Below are 27,240 nucleotides of genomic sequence, written 5' to 3' on the forward strand. Positions count from 1 at the left end.
ATACTAATTTTTAAGCGTAAATGTGTAATTGCATATCATGGAAATATCAATGTCCAGCGTCCACATTTTCAAACATTACTGACTGATGTATCCAGTTGAGAGTCATGAGCAAATGAGTATTATGAAGTTTTTCTTTTGTGTTCACCAACACACACACCACCACATATGTAAATGATGTAAGAGATGTTAAAGAAACAAATGCAGCAGATGATGATGACGATGGTGCGAAAATGTTATCGCGGCGAATTATGCCAAAGAAAAAACAATGTCTCTAATATGATAAACAGGCGATATCTTTTTGAATACGAATGCATGATTTGAAATAAAAATGATTTAAATAAAAACTGGATATGACAATAAATCATTACCGATTAAATACAATGAGTTTTACTTTCTTACCTTGTAACTAAAGCTGAAAACACACAAAACTTGTTTAAATTTTAAATTATAACGGGTTTTAACCTCTGAAAACACATTTTATGCTACACCTACCGCCGCCTTGCGTGTAAACTAAGAAATACTTCAGTGTAACTTACTTGGTTGCCTACAACAAAAATATTTACATTCTACCGACACATTATCTGTTATTTTCTTACTTTGTAGCTAAAAACAGCTGAAAAATACTAAAAATCTTTTAATTTTTAATGTTTTTAATGTAATTTTAATTGTTTTATGTAATTTTTTTGTTTTAACTTGTTAAAAATCACATTTATTAGTGTCAAATGAAGTTTATACTGCGCCACCTTGTGTGTAACACAAGTAATACTATTATATAACTTTTCCGCTTAGTTGGTTGCCTACAATAAAAATATAGACATTCTAAATTTACTTTCTTATTAAATAAACACACTTAATAAAATTAAAATTCTAATATTTTATATGCGTTATCAGCATAGAATTCATGCGAATCGATCGATTATCACGATCAACCTGATAAGCGTTATCACAACAACATAAAAATCACACAATAACTATTAATCACCGGCTATAAATGTACAGTAATTCATAAACAAAATATTGTAACAAAGAAAAATACGATATTTACAGATAAAACTGATATTTGCCAGCTGATAAGCATTAAACAAAGTGCGATCACTCATGATCTACGAAAAAATACAAATTATCTTTGTTTATTTTAAATTAAGAGGCAATTTAAGGATATAGCATTGCTGAAATAAATAATTTCAAGTAGCAGTTAAACTGTAAGTGATTAAATTCAGGTATAAATGAATAATCGTTAACGGATGCGAAAATATTGTGCACAATGGCTTAAATTTTATGATCAAAACGATAAGGATTAACAAATGTTGAAATCTATCGTCATTTTATTTATTTTATAATTATATGGTCGTTAACTTGTCATAAACTGCCGTTTAGAAGTCGTTTATTATGCATTAGAAGTGAAATACACAAATGAAATTGAATGGAGTTGTTGTGTATGAAGTGTTGCCTATGTTAAAGTTAAATCTGCAAGAATAAAACTAAAATTAATGCGTTTTAAGCAAAATAAATAACAAAACGAGGATATTAGCAAGTATGAGACATTGCCATCTGCATTTATTGCGCACTTGAAACATTAATGCACATTTTTGTGCCGCTGGTTATCTGATAACGAAAATATTGCACTCGTAATCTGTATTCGCGTCGGGCTAGACAAAAGGACTACTCATGTTCGCATGGTTACTAATGAGGTACAAAGTTCGCTAATTGTGTTATCGCCAAGCGCACAAATTGCACACGTGCACAAACTATTGCTGTGCACACCGAAAAATGCAAAACTAAACGTCTACTTATGCGAAAAATGAAAATCTACCAAATGAAAGCATTTTTTGCGTGCGCATGTATAACTGGTTGCCTGGTTACCATAGCAACGCATCAATATAGATCAATCGATACAGTTTTTTTGTTTTTCCGCGGCGAAGGTTACCATTGAATGCGCAATTAGCATTTGAGAATAGAATGCAATTACGCAGAGATAATGCAATAGATAAACGATTTGAATGCCGTCCTTTGTTGTGCATATTTCGCAAGAGTCATATACCGGCTGTGCAGTCTTGCAGTGCGTCCGAAGTGAAATGAATCAGAATCCAGGCCGATTCAGGGTCTCCCGCACCGGCCGGCCGGCTCGCGTTCGAATCTACCGTTGTGTTGGTTGCGTGACGTCGCCGGCAAACAAAGGAATGTGTGCGGTGTGCGCGCGATGCGCGCTGCATTGGTGAGGTGAAGAAAGAGTCCGAGTCCGTGCGCCCGAATATAGAAATCGAGTGAGTTTCGTTTTGGATCGTGACCTTTTCGTCCCCCCACCAGCGATGTAAGCCGAGCGAACCAATCGGTGGATCTAGGTCAGAGCCGGGCGGACCAATCACACGACGAGGTTGCGTGTCACGTGGCTTTGTTGTTATCATCAGCTGTAGCCGGGCCGCTATGCGCGACCTCGCGTCCCTCGCGTCACACGCACTCACCTAACTTCTCTCACTCTGACTTATTGAAAATAATAAGATAGAAAGAGATGGTGTATTAGAGCGCAAGTTACCGCATCAGCTGTTCTCGTGTGCTCACACGCGCCGGCCGGCGCAACGCGCGCTCACTACTCACAACTCGAGCTCTTCAGTCTGTGAACGACCGCGCTCGTGATCGCACATTAAACCGTCAGCTCGCAAACGACGCGTTACATCACTGAAAAATCGCCACCGATTGTTATTATGAAGATTCATCGCTCCGCACCGCTAAATCATGTCGAATTGCGTGCTACGTGCGTTATAATAAAGTCTACGGACACATTGACAACGATTTAAAACAAAAACTTTTCCGTGTGCAAAGTGAATGTGTGTAAGTGGATTCTCGCCACTCGAATAAAAAAGAAATAAAAATTAAATTCATACATGGTTGTTGAATCGCCGCGAGCGAATAAACGTAAAATCTGCACGATGTCCACCGGAAAACGACTGGCGAAGCGCTCCATCATTGGGACGCGCGTGTGCGCGCCCGGCGACGATGGCAAATACTATTCGGGCGTCATCGCCGCCGTGAAGACGCCGGCGACCTTTCCGGAGAACAACAACTGCATCAACCTGACGCCGAACACGCGCTACTCCGTCCGTTTCGACGCGCGCCCCGGTTACGGTCGCACCACAGTCGAGTTCCTCGAAGGCGATCTCATCGGCCCCGGCTTTCGTTCGGTTGGTGGCCTGCATCTTCTTCCACTGCAGAAAGTTTTCGTCACGTACAAGGGCAGAGAAGTTACTGGGGAAGTACTCAAGCATACACCTGAAACCGACGAGGTTGCCATTCAAATCGCCACAGATGTAAGTAAAACTTTACGGATTTTTAAAAAAACAAAATTTGTTGCAAGTTTGTGACGTATGCGAACATGGCTGCGATTAAAGTTCAGGTTGTGAAGAAGATGCGAACCTGTCCGGCCGGCGCCGAGAGTGAAAGCATGATGCGAGTCAGACAAAGAACGCACTCAAACACTCAACACGCGCGCGGCGCGCTGTGCGCATGTACGGAACACTCGCAACTTTTGTCACACATTTTACACTCGCATCCCTACTACCGGTTGCTGTTGCTGGTGCAGCAGCAGCAGGAGCCGGCAGGCAGGCAGGCGTAATTGATATCCGCGCAAAACAGCAAACGAGCGTGTAATGACGTCACTCGGATAAACAACTGAAAACAATTGACTGCTCTTTCTAGCAAACAGCTAATATATACATACGCGTGTATTTTGGGTTGCATATATACACAAAAAACACTAAATTATTAATAATTATTGTTATAATCATCCGATTTCAAAAATGTTTGTTTTAAAATATTTATGGTATTATTATACATGTTTCCTGAAAAATTTGTGGTTGTAGCATAATAAGTTTAAGAGATATTTACAAAAAATACATTTTAACGGTGTATTCTTTTATATTTTGCACTCTACAAGCAATAATTACACAATAAGAAGCCTTCGAAGGTGGATGCGCGACCGCCAGCGAACACCGTTACTTCGCGTGGCGTCGTTTTCGTCTTCGCCGCTTGCGTTATTCGTTTATTCATATTGGTATTTGTTTCGTGCGTGCCTCGCCTTGGCATCTTATTAAACTACATTACAAAGTACCGCTCTTTCGATTCGCGGCCGCACGTTTACAACCAACTCACAAAAAAAACCAACCAGCGAAATTCGGAAGCTCAAGGTCGCGAATACTTCACCAAGGCGTGGTGTTTGGTGCAAATAATATTTAATACTATTTACGCGTCGAAACAGAAGTGGAATGGATTATGCAAATCATGCAGATATAGTCCAACAGTAAGTAAGTGGCGAATTACGTCGTGCGCGCATGCGCACACCACGAATGGAACGGGTTTTGTAATATAGGTTACACACTTGACTGACGCCGTTCGTATACATTGGCTTATAATAATATCAAAATTTCACACTCGCATTTCGAACATTTTTACGTTATTATCGAAAATCGTTTTCTAACGGAGTAAAATGCCGCCGGGCATTGGGAAAATAAAGTGTTTTGCAACCAAACAGGTTCTCTACATCTACGACTATAATAATAATAAGATGTTAGACGCGCTGCTTTCTTTTTCGTTGCGCGCACATCTCGCATCCATTTGCCTACTTTTGCATAATTAACATTTAGATCTGTGAATGTGCGTATGAAACACCGAAAGTTTTCTGCGTGCATGAAATAAAATTTATTCTGTGAGAGGTTAATTTGTAATTAATCTAGATATATTCGAGGAGAATACAAGAAGTCTGTTTGTTTGTTGGCGTGTGGATATGTTATCTACATCTACATCTTGCGGTGTGTGCGGCGTGTTATTTTCCGGCTGGTACTACGTGTTTACAACTGAGTGCGCGCGCTTGGCTTAAGTATGTTATGCGCGCGCGCATAAATAATAACCACGCCGCGTCGAGGATTGCAAAGAAAGAATAACGGCACTGCCAGCAATTTAAACTCTACACTACTATAAATAAATAAATAAATATTATTCGTTTGTGGATTTATCTGACAGATTGTGGGGTTTTGCAAGTTGTAACGTCATTTATTAAAATTTATTTTTAATTTTTAAGATTTTTAATGTATTGTTTTATTAAGTGACTTAACTTAAGTTAAGTGATTTAACTTAAGTCACTTAACCTATATTTAATTTTTTATGTTTTTATTATGCACAGAAGTAATGAAAAATTACTATCGCTAGATTAAGTCAACTTTAAGTTATACTTATCAATCTGGGTAGATGTGGTGCGTGATAATCAAGAAACGTGACTATGATTAATACTTTGCTTTGTTTTTATATTACTTCTACTTATACTTCTACTACTACTAGTTCTACTTGGAGATATGTATGCATTATGTGCCTCTAAGGCATTGTTGTTTGTTGTTGTTTTTTTATGATGTTGAGTCGCTGTTGTTGCAACTGGTTGCCTTGTAACTATCGCTCACGTTTTATTGAGCGCGCGCAGCGAGTGTGTAGGAAACGGTAATTGTAATAGCGGGCTAGCAGCAGCAGCAGCAACACGGTGGTTTGTTTGCGAGAGATCTGGATTAATCGGTTAACGATTGAAAGCTATTATTTATGGCGCGTAAACAAAAACGAGCGCAAATACGAGCACACTCGCTTGGAGTGATAAAAATTGTGGGATTTTGTTGGGTTTCGTTTTTGTTTGTGTTTGTGTTTGATCAACTTTGCGCGTCGATTGCTTGGTTGTTTTAAATCACAAAGGGGTTAATGAGGCGATGTTTGATAGATAATTTAATAGGGAATATTTATGCAGGAGGATTATTTTGTGTGTTTGATGGAATTTGTTTAATTAGAGAAATAGTAAATCTTTGATAAGTGTAGGTGGTTTTTGTTTGTTGGTGTTTGATATACTTTGAGGTAGGATTACTCAGCTGTTTTAAGTCACAAAGGGTTGAGTCATATGTCATTTGATAGATAATTTAATTGGCAATTTGTGTGTAAAAGGACAATATTGTTGGTTAAATAGTTTTTTGTTTAATTGAAGAAAAAGTGAGAGAGTCGAGATGTGTAGTTAGTTTTGTTTTGTATGACTTTGATTGACTTTGAAGATTGATTACTCAGTTAATTGATATGACACAATGTTCAGTAATATGCCATTTGATAGATAAATTAATAGGGAATGAGGGTGCAAAAGGGAAAAATTGTAAGTCTGGTGGTTTTTGTTTAATTTGAGAAATAGTAAAACTTTGATATTTTTGTTATTTTTTGTTTGTTTTTATTTAATCAACTTTAGGGTTAATTTACTCAGTTATTAAAAATCCGAAAGGGATGATTAATATGTCATTCGATTGACAATTTAATATGGAATAAGTGTACAAAAAATAAATAATGTAGCATTTATAGTTTTTATTATATTTCAGAAAAACTAAACTCAACATTTTTAAATTCTGTAATTCATGAGTAATCTCTTGTAAAACATGTAAAAACATTCAAATTAGCCGAAATTATCGCATGTTTTCGATCAAATTCCAACCCAGCATTGAAAAATGATGAAAGTATACACAAACTCCTAGTCGTACCATCCAATTGAGTGTAATTTCACATCGGTTACGTGTTATGCACAGTGCATGTCTTCGCCAATCAAGTCTTGCGCGCCAGATCCGCTAGCAAAGTACCTCTATGTTGATTGCAACATGCCGATGCATGCGAAATTACCCTCGCGAGACTTTCTAATGAAATGAAACATTTCCACACAAGTTGAATTGATAATAATCAACAATACAACACACACATCATTTTGTGGGCCAAGCGCACGGCCGTAAACACATCCCCCTAGACTCCAGAGTAAGTTTTTCGGTGAACCAAATTCATACTACATACCTCCTCTCACGGGTCGGGTCAACGCTGATGCCGTCCCCGGCCGCGCCGCGACAGAGAATTATGTGTGCAGTTGGAAATTGGAGCGCGCATTGGCCCAGATCGCCGGGCCGGGTTGCGCGTGCGACCTCATTCTCTATCGACCTGCGACCCACTTTCAGCGCCGGAGAGATCCATCGCGGTGGTGGCGGCGGAGGCGGCACGTGCATTCGACCCAAATTCAACACCGGAACAAACCAAATATATTCACACTCCCAGTGGGGAAACAAGAAACAAAACAGAAAATAAAAAAATAAAATCAAAATACGATGATATTAAATAACAATGTCAGCTGGAATTAATTCATTGTTGCCATCATCTTTTGTCGTTGACATAATTGACAGTCATTCTTTTGTGTACCAATTGAGTCATACTATACATATTTACAATGATACATAGTATGCAGTTGTAGAATGTGTTAAATTAAAATAGGTCGTGGAACTGTTGATAAAACAAAACAAAACGTAGTGGAGAGATGAACCGAAGAAGTTGTTGTCAGTGAGCGTAATTTTATTTGTGGAGTGAAACGCAGAAAGCGCAGCACTCGAGACGTGCGAGGTGTGTCCTAAAATCAGCAACGGGCAGCGCTTCCGGTGTTTAGGCTCGGGCTCAGCGCGTTTATTCTGCTTTCACGTTGGACAACTCAGACGAGAGACCCGCGGGGCTTAATGTTGGGTTAACTGTTTCTTTCAGTTGGATCGTTTAATGGTGCGTAATGATGTGCTTATTACGTTTCAATTATATTGTAGCTTTTAAAACCGGTATTTTTATTAATTTATGTTTGAAATGTTGAAATTTTGGAAAATTTGCGGTATTTTTTGGAAATTGTTATTTTTTAATACCGGTATTTTCATAAATTCACGTAAAATACCGGAATTTGAAAAAATTTCGTGCTAAAAATCGAAATTTTGATAAATTTTTATGTTTGAATACCGGTATTTTTTTAAATACATAAATAAACCGGTTTTTAACCGGTATTTTCATAAATTCTTCCTTAAAATACCGAAATATTAGTAAATTCTTTCCTTAAATACCAGAATTTTTATAATTTCTCATCTTTAAATACCGGTATTTATCTTATTTCCCTAAATACCGGTATTTTTAAAACCATTCAACATTCCTTTCTCTTCTCATTGCGTTGTCTGCGCAGAAAAAAAGGTCGAAGTGAAATTATACGTAATAACACAACACACTTGCCTCATCGCTTCGTTCTCCCATCGATATCGCACTTGTTTCATCATCGCCTTCACTAAAAGCTAGAGCAGCGTATTTGCGCGCTTGGAAGAAGCACAAATCAGTTTCTCTCGACATTGTGCGGCAAAGCGCCGAAACGCGAAGATTAAACTCTTGGTAAATGGCAGGCAGGCTGCAGCAGCAGCAGCAACAGCCGCCTCTGGCGAGGCAGCAGCGCGCGTTTGACCCACTTACCCAATTTTCGCTTCGCATGCGGCTCATGCGGCGCATGTGTGTCGCAACGAAATGGAAAAAAATACGCGCACACACAGCCGAAATATTTTTATGCGGGCATACTACGACTACTACGATTATTTATCATCGTTTGTTTGATAGTGAAAATAAAAATAAAAATATTACGCATTAATGTTTAAAGAAATATCGGTTAACCGGTATTTTTTAGGGAAAACTTAATAAAATCGGTTTTATGATTTAAAAAAAATTACAAAAAGTGAAAATTCAGTTCATGTATGATTTATAATTTAAAAGATAAAAACCGGTTAACCGGTATTTTCAGGAAAATAATTATTAAAACCGGTTTTTTATACAAAAAAAAACTGAAAATTAGCTACATATACATATAAATTTAAAAAAATTAATCGGTTAACCGGTATTTTATATAATTTAGCGAGGATTATTCGAATTTTATTTGTTTTTCGTGGAATTTACGCTGTTAATTCATGTTTTGCGTTGTATTCGCACATAGTAAACAAATATTACGTCAGAGCATGTAATTTATGCGTGTGCACTACTTATATCCGTTTTTGCGACACAGTTTTATACCGAATCTTCTCTGTGAATTTTTAACTCGAAAGATTCGTGTGCGCGGCACGTGTTCGCATAGTAAACAATCGATAACCGAATAATTCGCATGTCGTATTTCGTATTTCGCGTTTTAATTCCAACTGCGACGTATGTAGTCGTACGACGCGAGCAACATTTATGTAAACAGCGTGACGTAATAGAAACTGTGATGTTTTCGTAGTTGTAAAGCGAATAAAGTGATTAACATTCCTGTGAGACGTGAAAAGTGTGAAAATCGTGGAAATTCAGTTGTTTTTTACGCGTAAATCAAGTGATATTGGGATTTTTGGGGCCGCGACCTACCAAACTCATAGCTGGAGCCGGGCGCGCGCCAGGGCACAACGTAAACTAGAACTTTTGACCTCGTTTCAATACAGCTCCTGTTTTCGTGCGCGGCCGAATATTTTTTCGAAGGTTACGCTTCTTGTGCAATGAGAAATCACACTTTCGATCGCAATTCGCTAGAATCGTGGGCGGCGTCGGCGTGTTGAGTAATTTGATGGTGAATCATGCGCTTCCAGAAAAACAAGCGGGTTACGAGACCAGACCGCAGTTTGGGTGACGTCATTGGTGCGTTGGTATTTTAACACTACCCTTACGCCTCCGCCGCCGCCAACACCACTGCCGCCGTCGACGCGTGTGGGCGCTATCGATTCTCGACGCGCTCCTGGCCAAGTTCACTCTTTCTCTCATTTCACTCACTTTCCGTAAGTACGCAAGTACGCACACTCTCGATATGACGATGACGTTGGACATGATAATTACGTTTACACATTAACGAAAGGAAAGATGAAAAAATCGGTTAACCGGTATTTTAAGGCAAATAGGTATATATACCGGTTTTATGATTGAAAATTTTACTAAATGTGAAGGTATATGTTTAAATCGAGCGTAAAAATTTAAATTTGGTCGGAAAAGGTTTTTGAAAATACCGGTTAACCGGTATTTCTGAACAAAAACTCATAAAAACCGGTTTTTTGCTTAAAAATTTTTTACAAAAAGTGAAAATTTGCTACAAATTCAACCAAAAAATCATTTTTAAAAATTCGGTTATAAAAATAATAATAAAACCGGTTTTTCCATTTAAAATATGCACAAATTGTGTAAATTTGCTAATAAACATAATTAATAATTAAATAATAACCAGTATATTACGTGATGCGCCCACACAATAATTCCCGATGTATCTGTGTGAAGTTTACGAGTGGTTGCGAATGTGCACTGGCCCCCGGCTTTCTATTACGCGCCGCCGCCAGCGCTCGAATTGCATAAACGCGCGCGGCACGTGTCAATGTTAAAAAGGTTGTTGCAAGTTGCAAAGCGCGAAGCATTGCGCATGCCATGCACACAAACACAGACACTCACCGACTCGTAACTATTCTCCACCCACCAGAACCGAGAGCAGATCCGAGTAGACCACTCGTCGTCGCACTATAATAGTTGACATAATACACATCGTAACGATATTTAATAAATTGCACAATTAGTCCATCACGACAGCGGAGACGCAGGCGGAGATCTCAAGGTGTGTCTCTCTTGGTTATTTTTATTTTTAACTACATTGGATGTGCATTGGATTAGTGTTTGTGTTTGTGTTTGTGTGTGTTATCCGGAATTGGAACACGCACGTGACGTGCCTGCCCCGTGCCGGCCGGCCGGCTTAATATTTCTTTGTGTTTGTGTGTGTGAGTTTAAGTTATTATTTCTGCTTATGTTTGTGTTTGGTGAAAGTAAATCGTAAATGGTTTCGAATGGCGTCGAATGCGTTCCGCTCACCTTGTGTAATAGTGTTTGTAATTTGTAATTAATAAAATTGACGCGCGCACAATGTCTTGGTATGTATGCGGAGAGTAAGCGAAAGTGCAGGATTCGCGCGGGCAGCGAGAAAGTGCACAGGTATACACGACAGGTGGCTGAGTGAGAATAAAATTGCGCACGGATTTTGCATGCACGAGTTGTGCAGCAGTATGGCGCGTCAATTTCTAACTTGAAAAATTTTCGTATATTTGTAATATTGAGCAAGAATAATTGACATGAATAGAAAGCGCCGAGTTTTTGGGTCAGAAGCGGCGGTGTGGGACCTTGTTGCAATTCGACTTTCATGGTTTCGGAACTCTTTGGATACTTTCACCGAAAATTACACGTACCTACCTACTGCATATTAGTTTTGGGTTAAGACCACAGGTGACAAAAACTACATAACCACAAAATTTTTAAACATTTTGTTTTAACCTCAAATATGAATAACGTCGAAATTTGTATTTGATTGGTTTTTATTAATTTTCTCTGAAAAATATTTTTATTTCAAGAAATTATGATGTAGAATATTTTTTAAAGACATGACATCGATGGTAACATTTGAAATATTGTTGTAATTATGCAACCCAACATCCCTACAAATTGCAATGCAAATTTCTACAACTTAAACACGATTTTTCAGCTAATTTGTTGGGGTGCACGTTGTGGTACTACAAAATCATTCAAACAAAACACAAGTGAATACAACTGAGCGACGTGGAATTCATATTTAGACTTCAAGAAATATTTACCGGCATTGTTACTAGAGTAATTGAGTTTATAACCAACTTACAAAGCATTAAACAGTTGCCTATACGCATAAAATACAATATTTGGTTATTTTTTACTTCTCATTGGGTTTTTGTCTCCTGTGTGCATTAAAAAAATGAATGTGAATGCTTAAACATTCCGAAATGCGACGTGCAACGAAAGCATGAAGCAATTTTTGGAGGTTGAATAACGGGTCCCTGAATGCGTCGTGATTTAAATTCGGTCAATGCAGTTTTTTTTTTAAATTTCATTTAATTTTTTACCTTCGATGTTTAAGATGCGCGATTGTTTCAGGGTTAATTTGTTATTTACGATGTTCACGCATCGCTTACGATTCATCCATTGCTATTTTGCGTTTTCTACACATACATCAACTTGTCTAAGTCTAAGTGTGTAATACGTACGAAATTCTTTAGGTGAAATCGCCGTTACGCCGTTATAATAATAATGCGCTGCAAGTGCATGAAGAAATGAAGATTATTCGATGTGTCCGCGCAATTTACCTCTACTTTACGTCTTGCGTTTTGTTTCTCGTCTTCTTCCTTGTTTTATGTTTATTCACTTGGATGCCAAACAGCATGGCGCCATTGATTCGTGTTTGTGTTTCCTGCTCTGCTCCACTTGGGCGTTTTCTCTTTACTTTTAGACTTACGACTCACACGCATGTAAATCGTAAATTGCAAATTGTAAATAGGAAGTGCATACCAACAACTTTCTTTGTATTATTTGATTGGATTGGGTGTATTAAACCAGCGGCCATTTTGGTTTTCATGCGGTGACCTATGACACCGGTAGTATTCAAATTGTGGCTCGCGGACAGTTAGAAATTTCCGCTGCATGTCTGACCCCGCGTGTTTTGAGTCCAAATTTGGTGTTGTGCGCGTCGATAACCTCAAACACCTTAGGAATTTTTAACATAATTAATGTTTATACGTAGATATCAATGTATAGTAGCCTAGATAATGCTTCTAATGCACTTTACGCCATCTAAAGTCGAAATATATAACTATTTATATATTTTATCACAATTTCAACGTTCATCCCTTATTTAACACTCAGTAAGTTATTTTCTTACAATAAAAAGTGCTCTATATAATTTTCCAAGGTTAAAACTATTTCTACACCAAATTTTATAAAAATTCATTGAGTAGATTTTGCGTGAAAGTGACACAAACATACAAATCAACTCACATTCGAATATATAATATTCAAACTTGAATTTAATTTGATTTTGTTTTTGTTTCGTGTGGGTTGAAAATGATTTACGCGTTCGCCTTGCTATTTAGTCTTGTACGCGTAGCTGACGTGAATTTACGAAACATAATCTAGATCTAAGAGACACTGGTAATATAGAGTTTGAGCAATATTAAGATAGATCGTTTTGTTAACACCTAACTATACCACTAGGCGTAGTATTTGTCTGTTTGTGATATTTAACAAACGTGGCAATAAATTATTTCAAAAATTGCTCGTAAATAAACACATTGCACAAGTATTCTTTCAGGCACACACGACGTGTGCGTTTGTTTTCAATTATTTTGATGCTGGTAGCCTAGATCTAGATGTCTCGAAGAGTTAAAATAGACGTGTTGAAAAAATTTTGCAATCAGAAATATTTCAATACTAAATGTCACATTAAAATTGCTAAATTGCTTGTAACTTTGTTGTTTGAAGAGATAAATTAATGATTTTTGCGTGGATTGGTAGATAATTTAATTGTTTATAATATAGATTTTAGTTTGATTATTAATTTGTAATAGTTTTTGTTTAAACAATGAAAATTTAATTAAAAACGTAAATTTTTGCGTTAAAAAATTATTATTTTTGATATATCTCCGGAACTAAAAATGATAACGAAATGATTCTTTCATGATTAGATAGGGATTTTAATTCTCTACAAAATGGCTTATCTATAAATTATTTAAATAAATTATTTTAAATGATACAAAGCTCAAAAATGAAAAATTCACACAAAAATCACAAATAAATCATTTTTTCCTCAATTATTCATAAAATAATCACAAAATATTAAAAAAACATATCTTATCATGTGAGATATTAACTACACAATCAATTCCGCTTTTTATTTATCCTCCACAACGATTACAACGCCTTGGGAAGCCCCGCAAATTCGCGTCTACAAAAAATGCAACGTAATTTTACCCACAGCCGCGCTATATTGTCACATATTACACGGTTTTTTTTGCTGTTCGAACACGACACGGAAACACGATGACGATGACGCGCTTCCATGCGGGCATATTCGCGTTTTGAATGCATGCGTCCTCGATTTGAATGTGCAATGTGCGAGCGTGAAAAAATGCCGGCCGCACGCGCCGCATGCGCGGCCTTGGAGTTATCGCACGAGACCACGCCGCGACAGAATGACGTAAAGTGTTCACCATAAGCGAAAATCACTCGAAATCAATGTGTAAATACACGAAAAATATCAAAAATGGCCGCCGGCGGTTTTTGAATGAAATCTACGCTTATCAATGACCTCGATTTTGCTTCGTACGCAAGTCAAATACGTACTACAATAAAACATGTTGAATTCGTGGAGATAAGATGAGTAATGGCGGAACATCCGGTGGAAATTTCGTTTCGGATGAGCGTGGAAGCACGCTGAGTCAGTTTATTACGGTTTCAACATCGCGTAAATACTTAAAATATTCGCGAAAACGACGTCAACGCAACTTGTTTCACATTGTGCATGTCTCTGCTGCCAATGAAGACATTTATTTTTATTTATTCCGCGGCCCGGCGGAATTATTTTTAATTTTTTGTTTGTTACCGCATAATCTACGAGATTAAAATGAAATATTCAAGTTGATTATCACCGAACAACAATATTATAACATTTATAACGTCAAAGTCGTTAACCTTGTGCGGTTACCTTCTCCGTATCTCCATGGTTCGCATAAATTTAGATTTTATTTTAAAAAATACGCATAATATGTGTGATATTGTTAGTTTTGTTATTATTTGTAAATTTTTGCATTTTTTGCGCGTGTTTTGCGAGTGATTAGTGTGATTATTGCGATTACGTGTTTTCGATGGCAGTATATATCCGCTAGTCAGCCTGGTGCTGCGGCTCGCCCACGACTCGTGTCGTCCTTGCTACGCAGGCCGGGCGGCTTGTTTATAAAATATCAGCTGTGTTGTAGTGTAGTGTGGTGTTGGATGTGATGGCGGCGTAAATACGGCGAAACTTTATTCGACACGATTCATTGCGTGGTATTTTTACGCCCGAATCGAATCGCACTCATGCGAATTCCTACAATTCACTTCACTTCCTAGTGGAAAACCATATGCGTACGTTCAGCGAATTTTGATTGCGTAATTTAACTTATGTGAAAGATTGGGTTGCGTTATGTGTAGAATAACGGTCTGAAGGAGATATTTTTGATAATTATTGATAATTTGTTAATATTTTGGTGGAAATTGATAAATAATTTAATTTTACATCTATTTGTGTAATTAATATTTGAATATAAATTTTAGTTTGCTTTTAATCGAGTTTTTTAGTTGTTTTTTGATAAAATTTTAGGTTTTTTTGTTAATAACTTTTGTAATAATTGAAGAATCTTTTAATATTAATATTAGTTTGATAGGGAATTTAATTTTTAATGCATTGTTGAAAGACTTATAATTGTATCTAATGTAGTTATCTAGTTAATCACGAATTAATTCATAAAAACGTGAATTATTTTCGAATGTTACATTATGTGCAGAATAACGGTCTAATACTAATATTTTTCATAATTACTGATTTAATTTTTACCTTTTTGGTACAAATTGATTACTAAATAGATTCTGCACTTATTTCTTCAATTAATATATTTTAAAATATTTTATTTTGTTTGAAATTGAGCAAAAACTGCCACTTTTCACAATTTTTTCGTTAAATTTTATTTTTTTGTTAATAACTTTTATCCTATTTATACAATCTACTTAATATTTATTATTATGATAAATAATTTAATCTAAAATATATTATTGAAGGAATTATTACTGTATCTTTTGTAGTTGTTGAGTAATTCATGAATTAATCCATCCTGAATGTACATTTTCGCAATATTCTGTTTATAGAATATAGATGTAGACAAAAAAACGAACGCGCAGGAATAAAATGTCCTTCATGCCGCGCGCCGAGTTTATGCGTGTGTATGTGTGTATGAATTTATTTACTAGGAAGCTTTGCGCTGTGTTTTTGACGTCGACAACAGCCTGTGGTGCGTAGTGTCTAGTCAAAGTGCGTAACGAAGCTATTTGACTGTTTGGTAATACACACGCTTGAATTTATTCATTTGGCATTGACACTTTATAAACGACTATTTATTATTTTCCTCGTTGGGTTTTTTTATTAGCAGAATATAAAAATGTTCAATGTTTTTTGTTTGTTTTTTTTGCAGCCGGTCCAAGTTCTGATTAAGCGTCTGGACGAGGTGCGTCTCCTGGAGTCGCGCAAATCCCCACGGCTCGCCGACATCGACACGGATTTCGCTCGTTTGGCCGACATGTCGACGGAGCGAGGCAAACGCTCGCACATCATTGATGTGCCTGCGACGTCACCCAATCATTATAGCGGGTGAGTTCAGAATAGAAAAATTAATTTAAGGTCAAACTACGTATAACATCGAAATTTATATTAATTTTCTTTGTGTAAGGACGAAAAATATTTTAATTTCTAGCAATTATGAGCTAGAATATTTTTTAAGACATGACATCGATGGTAACATTTGAAATATTGTTGTAATTATGATTCCAACATCCCTACAAATTGCAATGCAAATTTTATAACTTAAGCACGATTTTTCAGCTAATTTGTTGGGGTGCAAGTTGCGTTACAACAAAATCATTTAAACATAACACAAGTGAATACAACTGAGCGACGCGGAATTCATATTTAGGCTTCTGGAAATATTTACCGGCATTTTTACTAGAATAATTGAATTTATAATCAGCTTACAAATGATTAATTCGATGCAAATCCGCGTAAAATCCAAAATTTATTATTTATTCTTTTAGTATGTGGAAAACACTGTTTTCCACACTACTGTATTCGACAGAAAGCAGTGTTTTCCAATAAATATGTATAAAAATAGCATTTTTAAGGTTTCGTTTATTTTATGATAAATACGCAATGCCGCCGGCCGGCGTACCACTGCCATTGAACCAGAGTAATCAATAAAATCGGCGAGACGACACGGCCCACGACAAAAACACGAATGTAATGTCGCGAGAGACGACGAATAATTAGTTTCTATTATCACTGCACGCCGTAAACAGCCGGAATACTGAATAATCACCGACTGATACTACTCGTCGCTCGTAATGACTTTTTAATCGTATATTGACTTTCGACATTTTTTAAACCAAAATATTAAAATAAAATATTTATCAACAGGTTTTTATGTTTCGGTATGTACCTAGGTATGTTTTTATTTGTATTTAATGAAAATTATAAAATTAAAAACTCAAAGTGAAAGTCGATACTTTCCCAATGGCGGCGGCGGCATTACATCAAAATCACGCGAAATATAATTAGCACGTAACACATTATTAAGCGTGCTCGATGTCGCGCATGCCTGCCTTGCAATTCCTTCTCGCCGCGCAGAAAAGAAAGGCAAACACGTTCAAATAATTACACTTAATTAATTACACGTATATAAATATTTGCTAGAGACTATAAATATTTTCTGTAACAAAAATTAATTATTTTTACATTTTACCATTTTTTTCTTTAAATTTTTATTTTTTTCTTATATTTTTTGCTCTGTTTTCATTAATTTATAATTTCCAGAGTATAGTATGTAATATCACGCACTAATTAACATTAACGTTAGACATCTCAATCCTTCAATCAGTACGCGCATTGCATGTGAGCCACAAGTCATAATTTCGATCCTAATTATCAGCGGAGCGAACGCGCACATAAGTTAATTAGCTCGTAATTGGCGATTTGTTTGCTGCGGCGCTGCACTTGTTCGCACATTTATCTCACGCGGTGCACAAATGCATCAACAAGTGTCCATTAGTTGCGCTTAATAAAGGCACATTGTCTGACATACTTACGAATCACACAACACTTTTACATTTATTTTGCAAACAAAAAATATTTTCCAATTTCAAGCGGTTTTCTGATTTGGTTTCATTTGCGGGATTTAAATCCGATTGACGTGCGGTTGAAGTTTTTCCGGTTGAATATATCGATATTATTTGTGTTTTGCGTTTGCGCTGTGCGTAGATAAGTTTTATCGCAACGTAAATAATATGTGTTACGTCAAGGCCGTCGACGTCACGGTGTTGTTTTCGGAATGCGCACATGAAACACTTGAAAAGCAGGAAGTCGTCGCAGCGCAGCACACAGGTTGCAACCGGATGTGATTTATGGCATTGTTTTTCACATTTTGTATTTTCTAGTATTTAATTAATGAATAAGTGCTAAAAAGCACTAAAATACTTGAAAATATAATCGTCGGAAATTGGCCAATACAATAATTGCATGTTTTGCATTATTTCGAACCAATACACTGGACATAATTGTTGCTATGCACTTTATAAGTGTTAATTTCAAATATTTATCAACGTGCAATCATAAAACAATTGCGACATAAAAATCGAAATGAAAAAAAACACAGCGCTGCGGTACTTTTGCAAAACAATGACGAAGAAAAACAATTATCAGCGGTGTAGAGCACACGGTAAACAATAACGTGTATTGTATATTATTATGTCTGTGTCTGTGTGTGTGTGTGTTTGTATGATGATGATTATCATTGTTTTGCAATTAATTATCAACAGCTGCTTAATTACGTAACGTTTGACGCTTGAATGTGCACATATGCACACAGCGAGAGGAGAACGAACCGAGAATTTAAAATGTGAAGCGTTTTATAAAAGATTACAACAATAGTTATTAATAAATAATTAAATATATTACAAACTGGGTTTTTTGCATACAAAATTTTTATTTAGTCATCAAAATGTGATTTTTTTTTTCATTTCCAGGATTTTAATTCGAATTAAAATGAAATGTAATTTTTTTAAGAATATTGTGGTTATTTATTGAATTATTGCTGTGTGTGTGTCGCGTGCGGGCAATTTTATGCAGCGCGAGCGCGCTAACGATGTGATAATGCGCCGGCGTGACATAGCAATGAAATCGAAATTTCAACATTCAGCGCGTCTGACATTGAAACGCTAAATCACAGAATTTATGTAACGTAATAACGATAGCGTGCCGGCACCGATGTGTGTGAAATTATTAAAGTCCATTTTGTTGACAGTCAAGTACGCCGCCATCAATGACGTGTCTACCTAATCATGGTGCGCATGCGCAGTCACACACAAGTTCAAAGTGTACTCATATACAATTAGTTTATCATTAGGTGTTCACTTTTTTCTCTGCTCTCAAATATGTGAATATGCGTAATGAATGACATTATGGTACATGGTGCATGTTGTGTTGACAATGGCAGGACGATTATCGCGCGAGCGCGCGCGAGGCCGTCGGCGAGCGTTCATGTTCAATGCGACAGGTACAATGTCAATTCGCACACGATATCATTGATTCGAATTTAATCGCGTTTTAATAAGTTGTGGGTTTTTTCTGTGGTTTGCAGGTCGAGGAAACGCCGCCCGAGCAACAGCCAGGACGATTCCAATCCTTTCATGAGCAAGGACGATCAACTGGAGCAATGTAGTGCTGCGTTGGTCCTCATGAGTCTTTCATGTTCACCACATTCATCAAATTTGAGCAGTAAGTGAAAATTGTTTTGAAAAGTTAATAAATTGAGGGTTTTATGATGAAAAACGTGAAATGATTTGACTTAAGTCAAGTTATTTTAAGAGAAAAATGTATTGGAAATTTTTAGGCATGAAAATTTGATATAGTTTAATTTTATAAGACAGTTTATAAAGAAAATATTGAAATCGGAAGAGAATTGAGTGTTTTATGACGAAAAATGTGAAATTATGCGACTTAAGTCAAGTTATTTGTGAATAAAAATGATTGTAAATATTTTACGCATAAAATTTTGACGTAGACAATCAATAGAAGTGACTAGACGGTAAATAAAAAAAGAATTTTGAAAATCTCAGGAAAATTCAATGTTTTAACACGAAAAATGTGAAATTATGCGACTTAAGTCATATTATTTGAGAATAAAACTTAGTATAATTACTTACGTATAAAAATTTGACAAAAACAATTAATATAGGCGACTAGAGAGTTTACAAAACAAAAATTTTGAAAATCCGATGAAAATTAAATGTTTTATGACGAAAAACATAAATTTATGCTCCGCCCCTTTGAGATAATGATCCTTAAGTCAATTTATCTTCAAATAAAATTTATTGTAAATCTCTACGCATGAAAATCCAACGTAGACAATCAATATAACCGACTAGACTGCGTCTCGGCCACCACGCGGGGCGGCTGAGTGCGGGTGGTGAAGTGCGACGCCCGCGCGCGCTTTTTCACCGGCCCGGGGGCCAGACGTCTACGTCTCCACGTCCTCGCCGCCGTCTGGGCCACACTTCACCAGCCGTCTGGCCGGGTCCTCGCCTCTCAGACGAAACGCGGCCAGGAGGCGCAAAAGCCAACGACCAGACGACGTACCGACACCGGCCATTATCCGCCAACGCACAACCCACCCCAACACCACTCGCGCGATTCGTTCATTCACTTTGGCGGAGGCGCCGGGCAAAAAATCGCTCGCCGCATGCACACGCATCAATAAAATTGTTTTTTAATTACCCGACGAGACAGCCATACACTTTTATATACTCCTATATATTCGGAAAGCGATTGTTTTCGGTATTCATGCGAAATTCATGCCGTCAAATCTGAATGTGTGAATGTTGTGCTCTGCTCTTGTACGAGTAGGTAATGAACGTCTAGACACTATTATAACAAACAAATTTGATTTGTATACGAATGCGAGTACGTAAACGCGCAATAAACATTGTCGGTCGTTGTGAAATCGAAGCGCGGCGAATATGTTTTATATTTTTTTTGCGCGGTATTTATATTTGTAGGTTAGGAAGTAAACAAATTTATTTCTTTTGATGGTTTTTTGAAATGAAAAGTAATTATATTGCGCGCATGTTTAAACTAGATTTCGATAATTTGGTTTTATTAGGCTACTGGGTCATGAATGTGCACAACTGGCGCATGCGCACAATCAAATAATAAGTAAAATAGCATTAAAGCAATGCAATTGCGATATCGGCATAGATTTGAGTTGCATAATTGTTTGACAATGCAAGAATATTGTGCAATTGCATAAAATTGCTTTAATATTCAATCTAGTTTAATTTTATTATAAACTGGTGCAGTTTTTAGTAAAAATTTAGTTAATTTATACTTTCTTTATTTAAAAAACATGAAAAATGGTAATAATTAACTTCAACGCCATCTTGAAATATTTAACTATAACTACCATTAAATTGCAATATCAACTTTCATCCCTTATTTAACACCTTTTTAATAATAATTTCTTATATTTTAATGGTTATTATCTTATTCTGAACCAAGACAAATCCAAAAAATCATAAATAATCAAAATCCGTCCAAGCGTTCTTGAGTAATAAACGTTGTAACTAACAAAAAATATTTTTATTGTTCCAGATGTTACAGACATGTCTTGGGCTGGTACATCCCCAGGCAGCAGCAGCAGCGCCTCCTCGTCCTTCCGTTTGTCACCATCTCCATCACCCAGCGAGACTGGATATCCATCTGTACCGTTATCCTCCAGCTCTGGATCGGACGAAGGCATTGTCTTGGATTATCCTGAGGATATGCCACGAAAGAAAAAGGTAAAAACATTTTCAAAATTTTTATTTATAAATATTGACTCCTGTTGTTAGATAGAGGTGCTACACTCGTAAAAGCGAAAGCGTTTTGTCTGTTTGTTGTTTATTATTGACATTTAAAGCTCGATAATCAAAAATTCGGGGCTTGTGTGAAGGTCACTGGCTGCGCAGCTGCTAGATATAGACATTCTCGGCGACATATAAATAAAATTTCTCTTTTTCGTTCGGCCACGGATGAGAATCATTCAATTATTGAATTTTCATCATATTTTCGCGCGCCAATCAGCAGCGCGAGAAACACTTTCGAAAATGCACTCGAGTGTGGAGCTTTAATTGGTCGTCGGTCGCGGTTGTGATGCAACATTGTCACTAATACAATATTAACATTATATTACATTCACTCGCATTTACATAAATACGAATATAAATATTATATTCACGTTTTTTTCGGGAGCGGTAGTCACATAAAGAATAAAAACTTGTTTTTAACTGCCGGCCACTTATTTAATTATTTCGAGAATAATAAAATGCGAAATCTATGAATCTTTAACTGTTTGAGTGAAAGTAATGTTTTGCAATCATGTCAAATTATAGATTCCTTTCTATTTTGTTGTATTATGTTTACAAAATTTTTTTTTGAGTAAATTTAAAGAAATAACGGATTTTTTGCTTTAAATTACAAAAGTAAACATGATTTGCATAAAACATTAACGCGACCTCGATGTTCGCACATTTATGCAAATATTTCGTTAGTTTTTTATATATTATAATATTTTTTGCCGTTGCTGACTGCCCAAACAGGAACAATATGTTGCGCTAGGTTAGGTTTGTGCGAATTATTACCGCCATTCGCAATTATGTCATAAAATGGCGGATACGCTATAAAAACCTAACGGACTTTGAAAAACTACTACAACATTTCGCGTTAGTTAGCCTTGCAATTGTTGTCGAGGGCTTGCTGTTGCCTTGCTCTTTCGCCTGGCAACAAAACGCGTTTGCTTGGCATTGCGTGGCGGCGCATAGCGGCGTTTTAAATTAATTTGGGAATGTGCATGACCTTGTACAAGCCACTTACGGTTGTTCCTGCTTTAATGACGAATTTTAAACGCATATTTAAATTTATCAATATATTGTGCAAGCAATTGTTTCAAACGCGAAATGTTTGCACGCAAATGCATGCAGTAATAATAATAAGAAAAACGCCGCACGTGTACGTCCTGATTTCGCCGCTGCGGCGGGTTGCCTATGTGTGCGTGTGTGTGTTTGGTTGTATAGATGCATAGTGGCACACGGGACCGGTCCGAGTTTGGCCGATGCAGTCGCTGCCTTCAATGCCACCGCTGCCGCACTGCACAACTCTCGAACCGCCGCCGAGCGCAGCACGCATGCGCCGCTTTATGTTCTCTATACTAGGTAGTTGTGTGTGTGTTTGTGTGTGCGTTTCGGACGCAACGTGTGGACGACGAACGACGAGTCAAGGCCGAAACGCGCCGCTCCACGCGAATCGCAATGCCAAACAAAACATCGTCCAACGCCTTTTATTGAATCCTACGTAACCAGTGAGCGCACACTGCAATGAAACAATCAATTAGTTCTTTTGCCAGAAATGCGAAACATTTGAACACGCCGCCATTGTTATATCCATGAGTGAATAATAGAAAGAGAAATCAACTTATAGAAGTAGTTGAAAGTGAAACTATTTTATTCTTTTGTAGCTGCTTGGTTTGTTCATTAGTTTGGTTGAAATTAGAACAATGACATTGTTCGTTTTCACGCGTTAATCACACCATTTTTAGGTTATGTTGGCGAAACTGTTACATAACCACAACGCCTGATGAAATATTACTCAGTTGGATGCTGTCGATGTATGCAAACGTAGCCTACGCATCGCAAATCGTAAACAAAGCATTAACCTTGAGTCTCTTGGGCGCGCGCGCGCGCAGTATAATATAACTGTGATGCAAATACGAATTACTCGCCGATAAATCAATCAGCGCACGCGTGATACACACGTGAATGCTATTCTTTTTGTAATGGACGCTTTAATGCGGTGGAAACGTGCGACACGTGCATTGTGTGTTGCATGCGACCGATTGTCACACGATGACGTCAGTATCTGTATCACATTCCTTCGTTTTATTTTTTTAACCTGTGTGTGCGATGATGACTAAAGCTCGGTTTGCCCGAAATTAAATTCGTCAAGACTCGCACAAGGCGTGGAGGTTCGTTAACCTCCGGAATGAAAATCTTCACTAGCATGTGCTAGGGATGTCAATTTTATGTTCAATACCGGTATTTTAGTGTTTTTTAGATATAAAATATTGGTTTTTGTTAATACCGGTATTTGTAAAAATATGTTTTGTTGAATATAATTTTGTGTTGATAATTATCGGTGTTTGGAAGAAAAAATACCGGTATTTGATAAAAAAAAACCGGTATTTGAAAAAAATATATCGGTATTTGAGAAATACCGATATTGTTACCAGTATTTGAAAACGAAAATACCGGTATACCGATTTTAATACCGGTATTTGAGCAAAATACCGGTATTTCATTCTCCTATCATAAGAAACATAAGAATTTCCTAAGTTCGAAGTTATGTTTTGTATTTTAGACGCAATATTGTGCAATTTTCCAGCTTCTAGAACGTTTATTTCGTAGAAACTTAACGTGAATATTAAATAATCAATTTTCCGTACGGGGGATGTTTAGCGTTTGTTGATACGCTCGCGTGCTGCGCGCTCTTTGATTCCCCGTAATTTGCCAGCGCACTTTTCTCGATAAATTTTGCATTTTAGTTCAGTGGCCGCGTATTTCCACCAAAGCCAAAGTGAGTGATGGAAAATGATTTCGTGAATCGCATGACGTCGAGTCATTGACATGCGCACCATTGTTCGATACACTGAAATAATGTATCAGCTAATGTAGTTAAGCACACTTTATGATAGGCCTGCCATGTTGGTTTCGGATTGAGATGTCTTCACCGCAATTATTTCGCTCTATTATTAATTGAATAATTGAAGAACGCGGAAAATACGCGCGCTGTGCTCCGCCTGCTTGCTTTGCCGATGTGTAGTGTGTGTTGTATATCTAGTAGGTGCGGAAAAGGTTCGGTCAAGTTCAATAAACTTCGCCGGCGCGCGACCGCAGCAGGCCATTAATCATGCTCAACTTGATTTTTCGTGCGGCGATAACACCGATTCCACGCATTGATTGTGTTGTTTTCCAGCGTGTCAGATAATGAATGTAGGTCTGGCTAATAAGTCTAGACTTTTGTCAATATTTATTCCCTTACTAGTAGTAGCGGTTTAAGGTTATCTCTTCGAAACCTCAAAATGGCGGCATGTTGTTTGATTTCGCGCGCGCGTTTATAAATATCGAAGCATTCTAGACCAGGTCCAATTGGATCGCGGTGAAATGTTACCGCACACAAAAAAAAACAAAATATTATGATATAATATTATTTTAAGTGATTTTAAAAAAATTGTGTGAATTATGAATGATAGCGCGATATAAATAGTCCTTGCCGCAACCAAGGACAAAGAGAACTCGCGTGGAGTGCGGAAGTGAGCGGCGGGTGCAAGGATAGGAGCATCGCGGGGCCATGCACGTGGCGGTCGCTGCCGTTTGTATATAAACATATTGATCGCCGAGATAGAGGGTAGAAGCGCGCGTCAAGCAGGGGGTGGCAACACGAGCGTAACAGCGGCCCCGACCGGCCATGTTCGTGACGTCATGCCCTACTTCGCCAGCGCCGCCACTGCCGACAAGGACAACTAGCTAAACACGACCGTGGCCTACGAGCGCACAAGCCGGAGATTCTAGGTCTCTCGCGGGGGGCTGGATTTCTCACTCCTCGCCGCCGATGGGAAATCCTTCAAAGTCAGTTTCTTTGTTCCCCGGCGCGGGGAAAAATTCTATTGCGTGACCGCGGGTCGTTCAATTACAAAATCGGAAATTACTCGTATATCCCGGAATGTGCATTATCAAATGCTGGGGAAAAGTGCGCGTTTTGCGCCTGGTGTCAACGTAATTACGTTAAATATGTATTGGATTCGCTTGGAGTTTGAAACAAAGAAGCACATGTCAATAACCTCCGACGCCGGACTGCATTATCATATTTATAATCGACTACTGTTTATTCTTTTGTCTACTGTGTTTACATTCTTTTCGGCGGTTTTTCATTTGTTTCATAATTCCGTTTGGAGTAGAGAGAGCATGAAGTGTAGGATAGCGGTCCAAACACATAGAAATTGCTGTTTTTGACGGTTAATTGCAAATAACTTGGAAAGTAATTAAGATAGAGTTATGATCTTTCTTGCAGTTAATAGAGAATTAAATTCTCCATCTAATATGTTTCCTTATTTTTATTTAAACTTAAAAAAATAGTAAATATTTGATGAAAACTAATTTTTTTTTCTAAAAATTTTTGATTTTTGTTTATAACTTTTAAAATATTTAACTAATTTTTATAAAATAAATTGTATTAGATGTAGAATTTAATTCTGAATCTATTATTAGAAGGATATTGATTGTATCTTGTTTCGTTCCGGAGTTATAATCAAATAACTATCTATAATTCTGTAATCGGGATGTTGTGGTGAAAATGTAAATGCGCATGAACGGACGTGCATGTGTTTTTGTTTTTCCTCGACATAATGCCACGGTGCCGCGTATACGCTATAATAATAGAGAACAATGAACAACGCGACGCCAAGCGACTTCGTAGCGCCGACGTTCGAAGAGTTAACGTAAAGGTAAACGCGCCGAGTTGCCGGCGCATGTGTTTGTCCCTTCTTCTTCTATTTTTGTTGTTGTTCACAATTTCCGCGCTTCTTCGTACTTATATCCAATCGCCATAAAAATCCACGGGGTAGTCGAAATGTTGTAGTTGTAGGTGGAGATGATAACAAAGAGAATACAGAATACTCTCTTGGTAGCGCACACGGTTGTGTGTTTTAGGTCAATGCTGTGTGGTGTTGCGAACGCGCTGAAGAACTGTTTTTGAGGGGCACGAACGTAATCGTCGGTCTTGCTCGCACCAGCTCACGGCCAGATCGATAGCTCTCACGTAAACAAAGGAACGTGCGATGCGATGGACGTCGCCATGACAACTCGCCAACATGCGAACATGCGAGAGCGCATCGACCGAATGCAAACAAATTTTTGCTCCGATTTACATTTCATCTCAATATCGCTCTGGAGTGCCGCGCAGTTTAAAAGCGGAGAAAATGTGTTCCCAGACTACTAGACCACACCGCATATCTATACCCACTCTGTGTGCGAAGAGTAGTGTTGTTGGCGTGAAACTATGAAGAAGCATGTTGCCGCGGCTGCACGGCTGCAGTTGTTGCTGTTGCGAGGACGTTGCCCCCAATGTTTACATCGTGCACGGCGTACTTTTAATGCCTGCACGCACACACCAAAGCTCACCCGGCGCGCAGTGGTGGCGCATCTTGCCCGGCAGGAGGAGTGCACGATGCAGACTTTTATTCTGCAGTTCAGTATCAAGCTCTTATATTACGTCGTACTAGTTTTTCCACAAAAAAAAATTCATTCGCTGCCTTGAACCCAACATACACACACCACGGTCAGGGATGAGATGACGATGTCTACTCTCAGGTAGAGACTTAAGACCAGGTCGCTAGGGGAGACATTACTGCATTAGCAGGTGTGTCTAAACGTAAACCTAGGTTTTTTTTCTTTGATTCAACGTCGACGCGACACCAGCACATGCATAGGAATCGTTTTATAAGAGCAGCAGCAGCACGCAGTACAATGAACTTTTGTAGATTCAACAGGTAGCCGCCGCTCGAGCGGACGAGTGAGTTCTCTCCTCCCGATCAAAACGCAACTAGTTATTCCCGCGCGCCGCGCGCATTCTTGGCTTTTTTCGAGAAATATGCCCGGGATGTACGCACACGAATGTTGTGA

The 27,240-nt window shown here is 37.8% G+C and overlaps 1 protein-coding gene across 1 annotated transcript in view; it reads left to right on the plus strand.

Moving 5' to 3' along the window:
* Window positions 1-2,588: 2,588 nt before the first annotated feature.
* Window positions 2,589-27,240, plus strand: part of Glut4EF (Glucose transporter 4 enhancer factor) — a 28,471-nt gene continuing 3,819 nt past the window's right edge. Inside the window, exons 1-4 of the mRNA XM_065308851.1 lie at window positions 2,589-3,305; window positions 15,900-16,075; window positions 19,113-19,249; window positions 21,122-21,309. Coding sequence (XP_065164923.1) covers window positions 2,883-3,305; window positions 15,900-16,075; window positions 19,113-19,249; window positions 21,122-21,309 — 924 coding nt within the window. The 5' untranslated portion in view covers window positions 2,589-2,882. The remainder of the gene's footprint in view (window positions 3,306-15,899; window positions 16,076-19,112; window positions 19,250-21,121; window positions 21,310-27,240) is intronic.

This window comes from Atheta coriaria, unplaced genomic scaffold, assembly GCF_025399875.1.
Source record: "Atheta coriaria isolate IRGN ID8LTWV9N9 unplaced genomic scaffold, Caltech_Dcor_3.1 hic_scaffold_7_pilon, whole genome shotgun sequence".
Taxonomy (NCBI): Eukaryota; Metazoa; Arthropoda; class Insecta; order Coleoptera; family Staphylinidae; genus Dalotia; species Dalotia coriaria.